Here is a 17,889-nt window from a genome sequence, read left to right on the forward strand (position 1 = left end):
TTTGAATCTTTACCTTCATACATATTGTTCGTTAATTTATTGTCTTTGTTTTGATTCTTTTCACCAGTTGACCTTTAAACACCCTCCGGTTTGTTATAAAGCACAAATTGGACCAGTCCTAAGTCTGGATAAAGTGTGAAGGAAGCATTAAAAATTACATTTAACCAAATGCAAAAACGAGACTTTTTAATTACCCCTGTATACTTTTCAGCATTCTTTACACAATAAGCTGATAGGTAAAATTGTGACGTGATCAATATTTAACTTAAAGTAGAAAATACTCAGAAAACGACATGAATTTCATATCCAATTCGAGTGCCAACGTTGGTGAAATTAAGATAAATATTCACCTTTTCTTCGAAACCCTGTATTTTTTCTAATAATTCAGATATCAGAGCGAATAAAAAAAGAAAATGTTCAGAAATGAACGGGTCACAATTTGATGTTATAAAGTGATGTCAATTATCAGTTGTTCAATCCACAGGGTGTCTCAAAAAACACCAAAAATTCCTTACTTCCTTTACGTCCCTGTATGACATAAGGACAAACCATTTAAAAATGGTAATAAGGCAGATGTATTCATGAAGAATCAAGCTGCAATACATAAAAAATATGAAAGAAACCGCGAGCGAAGAGATCCAGAGAAAATTGTAAACAACTATAAGTGTTAATTTTGACCGTTCCCCTAATTTTTCCGGTGTCTGTATTATAACGGTAAATACGTTTCATGTAACTCACATACTAATCAAAATCTGTTCATCACCTAACTTACTGGTTATATAAAAATAGATATTTGATCGAACATAATTCTAGCAAAAAGCTACTATCCGTTGCGCTTTTCAATTATGAGTTAACAACGGAAAACAAAGACAAATAGGACCTTTAACAACAGTAAACACAATCCATCAGAGACAAACAAATAAGAGAATATTGCTTATATAAGACTCTCCGTTGGTTGATTGCTCCGTCAGTATTTAAACGAAAATTCATTGTTTTCGATTCCGGAGGTTTGGGTCTTAGCAGCCTGCAATGCCACAAATATTGACGCAGAAATTTAATAACCGGTTTTAAGGTTAGGTTTGTTCTTCGATTTAATTAAGCTTCTATTAATATTCATCTCTAAAATAAAAATAGAATATTCATCTAAAAATGGTTTTTTCTGCTAATTTACTTATGCAAAAACACTTTCTAGTTACAAGATCTATATTCTATAAGGGCTTTTAAAGGACATATTCCATTTTGTCTGCACCAGTGCATATTTATTTTTTGTGAATAATGAAACTGCTAGTCGTCCCCATAATAAAATGCTTCACCTAATGCTTTGACAATTCTACCAATCAAAGTGCAACCTTAAAACTCTAATTAATTTGGTCTTTCCTTCATAGTGGCTTTTGGTGGTAATTCGTTTATGTAAGCTGATCATAAATGCCAGGACGCTAGAGTATTTGTTCATGATGGCACATACACAGGATTATCGTTAAGGGCTTAAGAGCCAAAACCTTGATTGAAAGAAAATATATGACAGAAACAATAATATAACGATACTAGACTATTATCCACACAAGTTGAACTGAAGCACCTACATTCGGATTTCGGTCACGGAGTGGCAGCAACCTATTATCTTTAAACATAGAGAGAGAGAGTAGGAATTGTTGAAACTAGTGAACAGCACGCACGGAATTTGCAATGGCCTCAAGCTTAATTAATATAATTAATAACATTATCGCGTGAAATGGCTTTGCCGAAACAGCCTAGATCTTGCAATTTGCAAATTGAGAATTGAGAGTCGTGTTTGGTGTTGGTAATGCAGCCGTTTGGTGTTAATTTTGATTTGATTGAGGCCTATGACTATAGAAACAACTAGATTACCAGTATTACTATTTTTTTGAAATTTCCGTACAAAACACATAAGTAACTAAATCTTTTTTCAGCTCTCTGATCTAGTGAATCTCTAGTCTCAAAATGAAGAAAGTTGAATTTTTTATCACTTTTCTTTACATTTTTAAGTCAAATTGGTTGATAAGTTGAGATTTTAAGACATTGTTGCCAAATGTTCTATGGTTTTGAAAATACTGGAACAAAGTCCTATCAAAAATAAATACACAACTAAATAAGTATATTCAGGTTCTACGTTTACATAACGTGTATGTTTATGTTTTTTTTTGTGTTGAGGGGCTTGTTGATTTCTGTTTAGTTTATTTATTGACTTGATCTTGTGTTTCATAAACTCTAAAACTTGTCTCTTTTTTTATGCGCTTAAGGACCTATAAATTTCGTATTTCTTTTTTTTACCTTTTTTTCCGCGACAATACGGCACACTGTCTATCATAAGGGACACCTAGAACTGCGTGCGCAATAGCGACAGTACCATTCAAAGTGTCGACCTAGCAGCATCAAGCTAAAAGCGTACTCAACTTGTCACGTCTTTTTTTGACTTTTTTTCGTATTACCGCGACTCGCGAGTGTTACTCACTCCAGTCCATCCAAGCCGACGAATCCACATTTCTTAACGAGAGCGCTCTCCTTCAAGCCAGGAAGTTTTAGACAGGTGAGTCCCGTTCAGAAAGGTGGTGCGCCGTTTTCGAATTTTAATTATATTATTTTTCGATAAAACCTAAACCAGCAAATTTTACTGGTCTTCAACGACAGGGCTACATTCAGTTTTTCTCGTTGTTATCAATAAAATAACTTGAAACACACAGTTTAAACATCAAAGAAAGACAAAATATCAAAGTCTAAATTAAAGCTTATAGCCAGATGACACAAATCTTGTCTCTTCACCCTTCCTTTACATGGGACCATTTTTCTATTTCAGAAGTGACATATGTTAATTTTGACATCAGATTTTTGACGAGTAACGGCGACTCAGGATAAATACTGCAACTTTGCTAATAAACTATACTGTCAAATCTAAATTAACAAAGTTAGCTATTGAGTAAAATATTAACAATCACTCTGTACAAATATTAGTTCAATTTTCTATTGTAAATGTTTTCTTAAAGTTGTGTAAAATTTCCTCTCTATGATTTTAGTCCTGAAGAAAATTGCAAAACAATCGAAACATCGACAATTATACAACTAGTAAACCTTCGTCATAACTTTGGTTTACTAACAAAAACCGTTTTCAGCAAACGTTTTATTTTTTGTAATTATTTCTGAAATTGATCACAATTTTACGACAAAATGTCTCAAAACTTGTAATTTTTACGGTTTAAAAAATACTAATAACCTATAAAAACTAGACAATCTCGTGTGGGATGATCTATTAAAATTATTTTTAAACCAAAGTTGTTTTATAAAAAACAGTTTTTGCTACATACTAACGGTAATAATAGGTTGAAATGAAGTATGATAAACCTGTTAGTTACAAATCTTAACCACACATGTGCATCTACAGGGTATTTTAGATAATAGGTTACAAATTTGATACGATTGATTTCTTGTATAAAATAATCATTGAAATATAGGAAACTATTACGCTTCAAAATGTATGTTTTCAATGTTTTATTTTATGATTCTATGTGTTTTTTTAAAATATTTCCATTACCTAACTTTTTGTTGAGATTTTCTCGCATTATAAACGAAAATTTGTTATTATACAGGGTATCTCAGAGACAAAACGCAACTTCTTCCAATTAACCTTAATAGTTAATTTTCGTTTTCCCTGAACTTGTATAATTTTGCAATAAACTTCTAGAAATATTGCGATTGAAGATGTCTAGACATTTTGTAACCTAGCTGAGACATTTTTGTAAGTGCAAAATGAATATACTGGTATGTTGTACGACAAAACTAGGATACTTACTTGGAACATGGCACGGTCGTAGTTTCCAGTTGCCGGTATTGTGACACTGTAAAACGCCTGTTCAAATTCTGGAGCATTATCATTGATGTCGTCAACTTTTACTACGACTCTAGTGGTGGATGAAAGCGGAGGAGTTCCGTTATCTGACACTAGAACCTGCAATTTAAAATTTAAAATGTAAATATAATTTAGTAACGTCACGGGTTATTAACATCCTTAGAGTGATGAAGGTGGCGAGTTTTTTAATTTATTTTTTTAAATTGGAAAGGTATATATTTGGAGTAGACCCTTTTCACTTGAAGTGCATTACGGTTTTAGCATCATAAAAATTTCAAACATATACCCCACATAGTCACGACCTAGAAATTACCTACCTTTCCGTAAATGTCCATTAATAATTCCCAGATCTAACGAGGGCGCCATCGAGCAATGACTTATCACCGGACTTAATAATTAGTCTTGACAGAATCTCTAAATTAAGGCTGAAACTTGCGGACCACGGTTTTAAAATTATGATAAATCGTTTCGGGTCTTTTCGCACAAAGTCCACTGTTAACGGCTTAAAGCTGCTGGGATATATCCAGTTTATTATGTTTACGCGCATTAATTTATAATAATTTTCTCAGTCATTAGCGTAAGTTGTCTAGCCGAATCCTAATTGGCCTGCGGCAGAAATGAGCCGAAAATTAAACGCGAGAAAAAAATATTCCCATCAGTATACCAAGTTGGAGAGGTCGGATATAATTACCAGCCAGAATTGTGTCAGCTCGTTGTTTTAGTTAACCTATTGCTGTTTAAGTAAGGGCCAACCTAACTTTTACGGCACCTATAAAATATGCAGCAAGACCCTACGGGGTTTCTAATTAACTGCTTAGAACAGTGCAGCAGCGTCCTGAAATGAGAATTTCAGACGTAGGTTATAATGGCTGCAGGTTTTAGTCGCGTTATGCAAGCCCTCCAGCTTTAAAGGTAATATAGGGCACGGTTTAGGTCAACATCGTTTTATTTTTAAATTTGCTTCTGGCAAAACAACAACTTTAAACTTGAGCGTATGAAACTTTTATAAAGCTAATACATATTTTCAAATGGAATATTTTAACTTAACAGTTACTTTAAACCTAACCGGATAATGTTTTTGAAACTAGTTCAACGATGTTTACAAACCGGTCGGAGGTTTAATACATTTATTTTTCCACTACTAACATAATAAACATATTGACCGATTAGTAAGTTGAGAAATTAGTTTTCTCTACCTTAATGGCCATTGTTGACCTAGGTTAAAAATAGAGTCTAATCTCTAGTTCTAGTCTGGCACAAACACAACAAGAAAGGAAATATATTTTTTTATTTCTTAATAGATTTCGCCATTTTGGGCACTCATCCAGGCCAAGTCATTATTTTTTAATTCCTTCCAGCACCTTTCAACAAACACAACAACCATGCCCGAGGTGGGACTAGAACCCACGACTACTCGATGACGAACTGGGCATTTAATCCACGACGCCACCGAGGTCGACTAGAAAATATTATTGACCTAGGTAAATAATAATGTCAATGTCTATTAAGATGTATGACATATGAAATATATTATATATTTGACAGTGACAGATAAATTAGGTTCTTTTCCTGTTGTTGTTTAGTTGTTATCCTAAATTTTTAAATTTTCAATTAAATTACCATAAAAAATATGGTTATAGTGGAAAAAAAACGCTCAGGTCAATAAAAGCTTCTGTCTAAACCTTGGTTAATAATATACTATTTACGCACAAATGGCTCTGTAGTGTTTTTTTACGTCTAGGTTACTATGGCGAAAACCATGACTTTATGCCCTAGGGCGGTAAAGTTCCAAAAAAGCCCATAATCGTTGACAATGGACAGTAAAGTAAAAATAAACCTGCAGTACTATTCTAACGGTGACACTCTGTCAGTTTGATTGACATGTTGAAATACATTTTTTTAAATAAAATGTCCATTTTACCAGTTAAAATGATAAATCACATGATTTTGTTAAATCACTATTAAATTTAAAAAGTCTTTAAAATGTATTCTTAAAACCGAGTTAAACTTATACTCTTAAGTTTTTGTCACGTTATCATAAAATTGCGGTTTTGTTTTAGCGTTGAACGCTAGAACTAAAAGTGTCACGTGACGTTATTAATATTATTAAATACAATTTTTAACTTGGGGTACTTGAAATAATAAAATCTGAAATCCCGTTTTTTGTGCCACGCAATCAGACGAATTCAGTTTAGCAACATACAATATTACGTTTTACTTTGTTTACTGTCTTTACTTTGTTATCAAGTTATGCAGTCCTGAAAAGTATGTTAAAAATAAATACCTATGAACTAAACTTTGCTGCATTTCTCAAATGCTAATTTCGCTCTGAAAGTGGTGCTGCTTGAACCTCAATAACAATCTGCATTTTCATTAAAACTTAGAAGGTGTTAAGAAAAATAATTCAAAGTGTCTAATAATCTTGGTGTTTCCTGTTTATAATTACACATTTGTATGTTTTATCTTAGCTTAATTACTATTTTTAATCTAGATATACATCAAGCATCGAGCTGGAAAGCTGCATAATCACGCAGATGCCCTATTAAGCCCCTTGCGCAAAATAATTCAAACATTGCCAGAAAGAAGAACAACGTGAAGGAATTGTGCCCATCAGAATGGTTCAGTCGAAAGCCGATGATGAACTCCGAAGTTAGGAAGGATCATGCCCATTGCCGTTACAGAAGGAGGTTTTCTAGCAAAAGGCTGATGTTAAAAGCACCTGAGGCGGAAGACGCTTTGCTAAAAAAGAGAGGGAGGGAGAGTGCCGATGGGAAAGAGATAAGGAAGCAGCTGGTACTTCACATAGGAAGAGTCGGCCACAAAATCATTGTGCCAACAATGTTCCACTTGTGCAGCTAGCCAAGGACGACAGATTCCGGGGACCTATGAAGCAGAACAACGTTAAACTGCCATTTGAACATTTGGCCATAAATGTCGCTGGACCTGTTTTTGAGACAAACAAAGACAACACGTGAATTCTTGTGGCCATGGACTACTTTAGTAAATGACCTGAAGTGTCAGTCGCTGATGTTCTTGTTGTATCTGTAGATTTGGTGTGCCGTTGGAGTTATATTCTCACCAGGGACAAAACTTTGAATCCAAGCTCTTCCAGTGGCTCTGTAACCTGCTAGGCATTAAGAGAACCCGAACAATACTTGTCGACCAACATCAGAAGGATCTCAGAAGGAACGCTCTTCTTGATGGCGTATATAGCATCATATAGTCAACAACTCAACAGGATAGTCAACAGAACTTCAAGTTCCATGTGATGTTGTGTTTGGATCCCCGACAGGCCAAAGAAAGGACTTTGAGGACTGCGTTGACCTGTTGCAAGAAAGAGTGCTAGACATCCAGGAGCTTGTCAGGGAAAATTTGAAGGTAGCTAGTGACAAGATGAAAGCTCGTCTGGATCTTAGTGCCAACTCAGAAGGATGATAAAGTTGACTATTTAATCCTCAGAGAAAGAAAGGCAAATTACCGAAATTGACACCGTATGTCGTGTACAGAATCCAACGCAATCCCAAAGGCATGGAAAGGATGAAAATGGTTCATCTTGACAGACTTGAGACGTACCAAGGGCTAGATGACGCAGATGGGGATGATCAGCTTTAAGAAGGGCATTAGTGTTACGGAACGGTGCCTACTAGCTCCAAGCTGGCCCTTTCTGGCCTGGCACGTGTTATAGAAGGATCCTCGTTGAAACCGATACAACATGAGACTTCTCGGATCTTCGATGCTTATCGGAAAGCGTTTTGCGGGATTTCTAGAGCGCTATTTGCCGATATAAAAAGGTGCGGATTAACACAGAAGGCAAAATGAATTTGAAAAGCTAGAACAGTGCAATTATTTGTTGTACAGAGCACTAAATGTATTTCTTGTTGAATTAAATTAACTTTCTAAAGTAAAGATCGTAGCGGTACATTCTTCGATCTTCCTCTTTGTCAACGTACGTACGTTCCAACATTTGCTTCTATAATTTGTCACATTCAAACATTATATTGTGACGTCATCTCATTTTCCTTTGACTTTTGCTATACATCATAAAGTTTGAAAAGCCTATTTATATAAAGTTTAATAGTTTCAAAATATCCGTTCTAGTTCATTATGTCTTCGTTGTCCCAGAGGACACTGGGATGTTATAACCCATTTAAAATTCTCCTTTTCGCGTCTTCATGCGCTAAATAATATAAGCAGTTAATTAGAAAGTTTATGGAGCTTCACGGCAATGAACTTTTATAGATGTCGTAAAACTCCCAAGCGCCATTATTAGACATAATGAGAATTGATAATCGAGACATCCATCCACTAGATGAACAGGTATTGTGCTAGCTAGACAATATCGGGTTCCACATTTTTTTTTAATCTATTCATTGCTCGGAAGCTGCATTGAATCAAATTATAATAGAGGCATCGAGCGGTGTTATGTTACAACTAAGCGTGTTAAAACAACAGATTTTTGGTGAAAATTAAATTTAAAACCTTAATTTATATTCCCGTCATTTGTGCGTTACGTTTACATAAAAGTGGAAATAGTGTTTGCTACCATTGTGAGAGATTATGTGCATGGGCTGCCCAAAGCATCAGTTAATACAGCTAATGCAGTCGTAATTCACTCAAATCCTAATTACCTGCTGCTCTAATTTGATCATATTATAGTCTATTTTCGAAATAATAATAAATTCCAATGGGATTTGCGTGATTATTTTAGGTTTGTAACTGAATAGTGCATTATTAATTAATCAATTCAGTGATGATAACTAATTATAATTATTAATTTGCATTTGAAATTTATGTGGTGTCTATTGTTACATTCTATTACCCACATTTCTAAATTTCTAGAAGTCTGGCTCAGAAACTAACAAAATGTTTGGTGTTACTGTAAATAGTGTTTCAAAATCGATGGTTTGTCGGGGTATATCCAAAACTAGTAAATTAAGAACGATGCTGTTTTTGCGCACTTGTGCTCGATTTTTGTGATAGGAACGATGGAGCAGTTGTACCTTCCATAACTGCCCCGGTTTCTGAGTTACAGGGTAATTTTGAAAATATGACAATTTGGACCCTCTTTTGTTTTTTTCTGGTGCACATCGTTTTTAAGTCATTAACCAAACAATTTTTTTTAATGGAATACTCGGATTATTTTGGATAATTTTGCAGGTTTCGAATAAGCAAAAAATTAGTAGAAATTGCTAATTTTAATTTGCAAATCGAGCCAGCGATATATTGGGAGTGAAAATTGGATTCTTCGAGATGTGGACATACCGTAGGATGTTGAGAATACCATGGACGGAACATATTACAAACGTAAAGGTCCTAAGAAGAACGGTGAAGGACGTCGAGAGCCTACATGAAGTTAAAATCAGAAAACTGCAATACCTCCGACACGTTACGAGAGTTCAAAGGTATGAGATTCTGCAACTCATAATCCAGGGAAAGATCGTGCAAAGGAGGTCTGTTGGAAGGGGAAGATTATCCTGGCTTAGGAACTTACGAGAATGGTTCGGTGTCACGTCCTCCGACATGGAGATGGTACATGAAGAAGAAGAAGAATAGAGCCAGCTAGTGGCCGCATTTGTTTTCACGCTGCATGGAACATTTTAGGAAATATTTCCCTGAGGAGGCCTTTTAGGGCAAAAGTACCCTAATGCAATCTTGTAGAGACTAAAATTTCTTACAACTCTTACCTTTTACACTTTTTTAATATTTCTACAAATAACCGTGTAACGTCTAGTTAAACTTGGTTAGAGACTTTTAAAGCACTTTTTGTGCGTTAAAACAGTTTGTTCGAAATATCTCCCTGAGAAGGCCCTGTAGGAAAAAAGTACTGCAATCTGATAAAAGGTGAAATTCTCTATAACTTTGTTTTTGTAGAAGTTTTTTTTTCATATTTTTTAAGAATTCAGATTTTATGTTTGTTTATGAACGAGAGATTTTATGTTCAACCCAGTTTTGACAATGGTTATGAACTTTACCCAGTTTGTTTTTTAAGATAACGTAACATTTCCGCCATTTTAACATATTTCAAATGTTTAATTTCAACCAGTTTTTCCAAGGACACCTAATTTTTTTAAAGGTCATTTTGATTTGCCTTTTTCTAAAATTGTTTTTTGTTCAACTCACGTGTCACACAATTTCGCCATTATGAGCGCTTCTTTGGTGAAGTGTCACGTAACTTTTGGCTGCTATTTGGATTTTATTTATTTAAAATGAAAAAAATCACGTGACTTTTTTCATTATTACTCAACCATTTCCCTGTGTTTTCTAGGTCACGCGAGACGTTTTGCGAAATATACGTTTTTTAAAACTTTTCATACTTATACTCTTTCATTCAATAACTATCTTATGTATGACACATAATGTATGGAATTTTATATGTCGATGGATAGCCAATGAAATGGGCTTTCGAACGATATAACCACGTTGCAGGACCGGTTCAATCGTTTTGCCGCACTAGGGCGTCAAAATTGGCCAATGTTTTCTGTTCAATTTTCATACACTCTTTTGTTTGAACGTAAATAACTTCCTTATTTGACTGACATAATATGTCGATGGATAGCCAAAAAAATGGGCTTTGTAAAGATATGACAACACTGGTTGGTAGGTGAAACCTTTTGACCGCTAGAGGGCCTCAAACTTAACCGATTTTTCTCTCAACCTGTAAGAATCCAAGCAAAAGTTAACAGTTTTCAGCTTCTGATAACATTTTAAAGAATCAGAATCTTATAATGCGAGTTTGTCATTTTGGTGTTTCTGTGTTGCAAAAACCATTTGAGAACTTCTTGTAATACTTTCAAGACTCAGAAGACAGTTTGAAAGACACTGGTAACATTTTGGTGGTTCTGAGCTGCAAAAAATCTTGAAAACGAATTTATATCACCGAAAAAATAGAAATACCTTGACACCCACAAACGTCATTCATTTGTTCAGCCTCCATGCGGTTTTATTAATGGCTTACTCGATTGCAGAATAAAACTAGCAATTTTTACGTTGATTTTTAATTTACTTCTATAGTGTTACAGATTTTTGAAAAAAATAATATTTTGTCTGTCCGAAATCTGCAAAAATATATGTGGTGTCCCATTTAAAAAGATAAGTATAATTGCTTCATATCTTAAAAACAATGTGCTTCAGAAAAAAAGGGATTAGACATTTGTATTCTACGTTACATTTTCTATGGGAAACCATATGTAGTTCTTCTGCGTCACTAATAATAAAGAAAATACGAGGGAGGTTCCAAATTTTCATATTTTCAAAATCACCCTGTAGCTCGGAAACGGGGGCTGCTGTGGAAGGTACGACTGCTCCATCGTTCCTTTCGCAAAGGTTCGTGAAAACCGCATTGCTTTACCTTTGCCAGTTTTGGAGATACTCCGTAAAACCATCGAATTTAACACAACCTGTATGTTGTTTTGGGGACAGGAAAGTATAATATATGCTTGTTGATTTTCTTTTTAGTAGGATAATAATACATTAAAAATATAATAACAATTTTCACAATTGTATCCAATTACATCGAGTCCTAGTAATCGTAGTGGTAATCGTACATGGGGTCTCGGGGGATATACGGGGGACTACGATATAAACCATGTGGTGCCATTATCTGTGATTTTGGTACAACTGCAAGATTGCAAAATTAAGACTTTAAATATGCACAAAAAACATTTCTTAGAATAGTGTCGTTCAAGAACACAGACTGGTAGTCAAATATGCAATAAATATACAAGTTGATAAGTAAGTATTTGCAAGTACGTCATATTTAGGACATGATGTCAATGCTAACCTTTGCTCAACTTTGCGGTTTATATTGTATTTTTTGTTCTATTGTTAATATTAAAGTCTATAGAACGTATTTATCTATTCAAATGTCTACCTAACATTTTGACAGCATTTCCAAATTTAAATTGACTAGGTAATGATCATTTATAAAGTATAACATCAGTAAATAAAAAAATTGTGTTAAGTTTGTCGATCATTCTGTATAGGTGAAAGAATGAAAACTGGTAAGTACAGATCTCTTTTAATCCGTTATTTGTTATTTTTGTCCTAAAAACTGTATAAGAAATAAATGTTTTATACGATTTTTTTGATAGAGTGTTGCCTAAATGTTTGTAATACATTTAATTGCATATTAGAATCACCTTACCAATTTTAAAATCAATCGGAATATACCTATATTCTTTTAATGTCTAATTTATCTTGCAAAATTACGTACTAAAAAATGGCGAATGACGAGCAAAAGGAGAAATGAAAGCCTTTAAAGTAGTAGTTTCCAAAGCTTTAGTCGTAGTTTTTGTTGTACTTTCCATTGCCTCTAAGTTCTTGTATCCTTCTTCATGATTGTTTGGTTTTTTGGTGCCTTCATCCTTATCCTTATTTTTAGTTTCCTCGTCTGGGGCTTCATACATACAAATATATCTACAGATTTCCATAGTCAGTAACTAGTCCGACATAGAGTTAAAACATATTACCTGTTCAGCTTGACGCAAGCTACATCATTCCATAACCACACAATTCCAGCCAATTCAATTTCTAAACAATAGTCATTAGAACGATAATTAGGTTTACCGACCTTCCAGTCGAAAGAACCAACCAATTTTCCGTTCAGCCATTTAAATTTTGCTAAATTACTATGCTCTCTAAAACCTCCAACCCAATACTCGCCTAAAATTGTAAAATTACGATACTTATGCGTAAACTGTTTACCTAACAAGTGCGGAAAGTGGTACTTGTAGTACGTGTTTAACAATTAAAGGGCGGGAAAGATGCTTCCCGCATACGTTTCACTCTTTTTAATTTTTATAAGACTAAGTGTCTGTTGCCAAGCAAAAGAAAAAAATAATAAAGATGCTTTCCACAAGCTATTTATATTGCGATTACTGACACTAGTATTCTGGGTTTTCTTGACTTCCATGGAATCAAGCTCCTCAAAACTCTGAATTACTCAACGACTATTTTTCTTTACTGTTTAGAGGTGTCGATTAAATTCTTTATTTTAGTTAAGTTTCTCCAAAATCTAAATTTAATGAAGTTAGATGGTCGTTATTTTGAGCAATTTTAAAATTCAAATTAATTAAGGTATTGTAATTCAATTTTTATAGTCTCAATTTTGTATTTTTGACGTAAAATCAGAAATATTTCACAAATTTGCAATTTTAACGGATTTTGTTTTCAAAAATCATATACAGGAAGTTCCACTGAAAAAACACCACTCTCAATGCTTTTATCGCTGGCGGTAAAATTATTACTTTTAAGCAACCCCTGTATAAGTTAGAATTAATGTCTTCCCATAATAATAGTTCGTCCAGCCCTTGTTAAACTGTGATCAAAATGTTTTCCTTATACGAATCAAGATAACCGAGTAGGAACAATTTGATTAAACAGTGATTTCAATAAATGTAACAAAATCTCGGAAACGGCAAAAGATAGGCATAAAGTGGTATTAACAAAAAATGATTAGAAACATATTGTAATTCGGAATTTATAAGAATTTACATGGTGTTCCATTTAAAATAACAAGGTTACTGCTACTTTTTAGTACAAGCGGCAAAATGATGAAACTATTTTAGATCGATAGAGCGTTATTCATTACGTAAACGTGCAAATTTTCAAAATGATCGTATGTCCAGATTTCCAAAAACGTCTAAAGTACCACTCACTGTTAGACACCCTGTATACAGGTTGTCCAAAATAAAGACGGAGATTTCCGAAACCGTAATAGATACGAGATCGGTTAAATTCGGAAAAAGTTGGGAAATAAAAGGCCTTAGAGGTGACGTTGGCGTTTAGTTACTAACATTTTGGAGATATTTAGAAAAACCTGTTCATTTTAATTAATTTTTGAAGTTATGATAACTAATATAATAAACACTATATAAAAATCTAATGAGAAAGTACTTATTCGACATAATTTTGGATGGTTTTTGGATATGTCGGATAAAATCCAAGTTTACTTTTTCTCTGACTCTTTATTTCACCATATACTTGAGATATAATAAAAAGATAAAGACAAAAATTGTTAGGATTATATGAAAGATTACGAAAACTGTAGTTCTAGATATGATCAATATTTATAGCTTGACAAAAACAGGAATTTTTTTCTTATACTAGACGGTACGATTGTCCAGCTAGAGTTGACGTTCTTTCTTAGTATTTTTTACCTTCTTACTTTTTTCTTAATGTGCATACATTATACGTAATCAAATTGAGCGATGATATACAAATATTTAAGTTTGATTTTTGTTTCAGAAGAAATTGTACTACTCACCAGTTTCGGAATATGCGTTTGTATTATCCAAACTTTCCCTTTCAAAAGTAGAATTTAATGCTCCAACTTTTTTGATTGTGTCAAAAGAAGCAAGTGACATTCCTTTTTTCTTACATGCCCTACTAGCGTCTTCCCACATGAGCTGTAACTCACACACGAGCGTGGGAAACAGTAAAGACAATCAAAAAAAAATTTACCTTATCCTTAGATACAGTGAAACGAAAACGGTACTCATTTTCAGGTGTACTTGGAGATTTTTCGTTCTCCTTTACCACGTTACTATCGGCAAGAACTCTTTGTACACCAACTTGAAAGTCACAAAAAACCGGGAATATCGTTCCAATTGATAATTTCAGGTTCTACTTACCTAGGTTAAAAAAATATATTGACGTAAATGAAAAAACTGTAAAGTGAATTAACATTTTGATGTTTTACTTAAAAGTGATCTACTAAATTGCATCAACGTACTAAAACGTAACAACTCAATAACAAATGAAGAAGATTAAGTGTGACCCCCTTTTATAATGGCAAGTCAGTATCTAACTTCTGATAATGTAGTTTTATTAACTATTAATCCAATCTTTTTGTTAATTTTCTTGGAAGTATTATAATTTAATAGAAATCACGCAAAACCCTCTTTTTGAAGTGAGGTAATTGTTTAATATTAATAATGAGTAATGAATACAGAGTAAATTTAAGTGATGGTTTTTATAAACAGTATAAATATCTAATCAAGACAAATGCTGCGAAGAATGTAAGGTAACAAAGATACAAATATTTTAAAGTTTCTGTACATAGTCTGGTTCAAAAATTGTGTAAACGTCAGTTTTCCTTGTGTTATTGCCTCAAAATGTCCCCACCAAACACACCAAAAACCATGAAGCATTGACGACAATCCCCGTAAGTTATTACCATAATAACAAATTCAATGTTTTTAAAAAGAGAACAAATTTACGCAATGTCATATGAATAATCTTATTCTATTACTTTAGGACCGCAGTTTTTAAGAAGACATTTCTTTTCAACTTCTGTCTAAACTGTTTTTTAGAGTCCTGCTCCCTATTTTCCAGAGTTGGGGTTTAGGTATTATAAACCAATAATAGATGGAACATAAACATATTTTTGGGCAAAAAAGAATCTTACTCTGATTTGTTTGTAATTTTGGTATTATAAGGAAACTAACAACAAATCTATGGTAACTGATGTCTTAAAATTTCGTGCATGTTCTTTGTAGAGTTTTTCGGTGGTTTTCCGTATTAGTTTCTAAAGAATTTGCATTCGTTTGTGTTTCATGGTCGGAAAACTTTTAAGGAATTTGGGATAAACATGTCTCCTGTAGAGAAATAGTGCATTTTGATCTGATACTCCTAAGAATGATTGAAGTTCCAAAACATGAGTTAAAATAAAATGTTGTAACCCACCTACCCATTTTTAGGTGTTTATGTTGACCTGTATCTGGAAGTAACCAGTTAAGTGTCTCGGGGATGGTTAGAGAAATTTTAAGGTTATGTGAAAGCAATTAAAACATTTGTAAATCTCCACAAGATGGATTCCAATGAATTTCACCCAAAAACTTTGAAATGTTTGAAAACTTTTAAAAGCCCAAGAAAGTCTAAAGTAGGGCTCAGAGAACGACCACTGAGGACGTTGTGTTTATATACTATGTGTTATTATTTATTATTGTAAACTTTTTTGAAATCCAAAACCATATTAGTTTTGTAGAAAATGATGTATTGTCCTTTCAGATGTATTAATATATACTTTTCATATACTGAGCTATGTTTTAATTACTTTTTTTTGTACTTTAATCTCCGTAATTACTAACAATATTATTCTAATATACAAAAAAATGAGTAGGTTATGTTCTTATGGTTGTGGCTCAGTACTGAAGTAAAGTTATTTTTGAGATAATAAACTACATTCTATAATAAATTTTCAATAAAAGGACAATCAGAAAAATGGTTAATAGTGCAAAAAACGCACAAAAAATAATGTAAGCATCACAAACAGTAACAGCTTTACTGATCTTAGACAAATTAGAACCAGAATTTAGAAGAATCGAGAATTAGAATTAGAATCCAAACTTTGTCATCCATCAGTAAAGCTTACTTACCATTCTTGATACTTAATATACTATTACGCATTGTCAAATCTTATTGTCAAAGGATTTACTAAATAAGGAACTTACTTTTCGGAATAACTCTCAGACCCGTATGTTTTTATTTTTAAATGCGGCTTTTCTTATGTTAATTGAATTTAGATCACAAACGATAACACCTTCCATAGAAAACTTATAAGAACAATTGACATTGGCAGTAGAAAACTTTTCTCCACGGGTAAAAACATTTTCTACCAACATACCCTGCCAAAATTTATACTGAGACTAATCAAACGAAAAAGAGAACTATACAGACTATACACGCACACACAAGACAATGATTTAAAAAGAAAACTTAACAAACTCAACAAAAACGTCAAGACTTTAATAGACCAATACAAACAAGACAAATGGCTGCAAGCATGCGAAGAAATCGAACATGACAACGGAAAAACACACTGGCAGAAAATTAAAAAACTATCACGGTACAAGAAAACAAATCTGCTAGGGACAATAAACGAAAATAGCACCGAACAATACACAGACAAAGCTAACGCATTTGCCAGACATTTTCAGAAAACTTTTCAAACTTCTACTAACTCTAGCTTTGATGACCAAAACTGGACCTTAATAAACGATTGGTACAACAATTACTTTGACAACCAAACTGACAACACATTTCCGTTAATCTCTAACGATGAATACGATGAAGCACTGACTAACTTAAAGAACACCGCACCAGGCAAGGACAAAATTAAAAGCAAATTGCTAAAAAACTTGACCCCCGAAACTCACAAACTTATACTAGACTCACTTAACAACTGCATTCGACACAACATAATACCGAATGCATGGAAAACGGGCATAATAATACCTATTCCAAAAAATGGACTCGACAACACATAAACTCAAAATTACAGACCTATTACACTACTTCCAGTACTAAGCAAATTACTCGAACTCATCATAAAAAACAGACTTCAAGAACAGATTGGACAGCACATTCCATCATACCAGTTTGGCTTTAAACCAAAACACTCGACTATACATCCACTTTTTATCTTAACTAACAACATACAAACAACGCATGTTGCCGTTGAACAAAACAGCTGGTTTGTTCATGGACATTAACAAAGCTTTTGACAGTGTCTGGCACAAAGGACTACTTTACAAACTACATAAACTTGATACACCAAAATACTTACTTTACACAGTCAGAAATTTACTAGAAAATAGACAACTGCACGTTCGGATAGACAACAACACACTTTCCTTTCAGTCCTGAACAAGGACTACCCCAAGGATCACCCCTCTCACCTTTACTTTACAACCTATACTGCCACGACATATACAATCACAACAAGCAGGACAAAAATCAATTTGACAAGACCGCATACATATTACAATACGCAGACGACACTGCACTTATAGTACACGACAAAACTACGACAAAAGCAGTCTCAAAACTACAATCACTTACTGACGATACTATGACTTGATTTTACAGATGGAGACTGACCCCCAACGCAACTAAAAACCAAATTTTACTACCAAATTATAAGATCAAAGACGACTCCCCAAACATAACCGCGGACGGCCATAAAACTGAACCCAAACATGACGTAAAATACTTAGGCGTAATACTGGACCAAAAACTAAAATTTT

The 17,889-nt window shown here is 33.7% G+C and overlaps 2 protein-coding genes across 8 annotated transcripts in view; both read right to left on the reverse strand.

Moving 5' to 3' along the window:
* kug (FAT atypical cadherin kugelei) overlaps positions 1-17,889 on the reverse strand; it is a 349,347-nt gene that overhangs the window by 47,563 nt on the left and 283,895 nt on the right. For all 7 annotated transcript variants that reach the window (XM_081973260.1, XM_081973258.1, XM_081973257.1 and 4 more), the window contains exon 14: positions 3,806-3,961. In XM_081973260.1, the coding sequence (XP_081829386.1) occupies positions 3,806-3,961 (156 nt within the window). The remainder of the gene's footprint in view (positions 1-3,805; positions 3,962-17,889) is intronic.
* LOC145724821 (uncharacterized) lies at positions 11,296-14,652 on the reverse strand. The gene is made up of 6 exons (XM_081973266.1): positions 14,494-14,652; positions 14,324-14,433; positions 14,127-14,268; positions 12,331-12,523; positions 12,075-12,277; positions 11,296-11,479 (listed from the first exon to the last, which is right to left on the reverse strand). Exons 1-6 carry the CDS (start codon positions 14,546-14,548, stop codon positions 11,382-11,384), a joined length of 801 nt encoding a protein of 266 aa, XP_081829392.1. The 5' UTR covers positions 14,549-14,652; the 3' UTR covers positions 11,296-11,381.

This window comes from Ips typographus, linkage group LG2, assembly GCF_016097725.1.
Source record: "Ips typographus isolate SLU linkage group LG2, UJ_Ityp_2.0, whole genome shotgun sequence".
Lineage (NCBI taxonomy): Eukaryota > Metazoa > Arthropoda > Insecta > Coleoptera > Curculionidae > Ips > Ips typographus.

Excerpts from the sequence above, each read along its gene's own strand:
- LOC145724821 (XM_081973266.1), bottom strand. The coding sequence starts at position 14,548 with ATGTTAATTCACTTTACAGTTTTTTCATTTACGTCAATATATTTTTTT. Across the intron at positions 14,269-14,323 it reads TCACTGTATCTAAGGATAAG|CTCATGTGGGAAGACGCTAG; the intron begins GTAAATTTTTTT and ends TGTGAGTTACAG. Across the intron at positions 11,480-12,074 it reads TCGTCATTCGCCATTTTTTA|TTGTACCAAAATCACAGATA; the intron begins GTACGTAATTTT and ends GCAATCTTGCAG.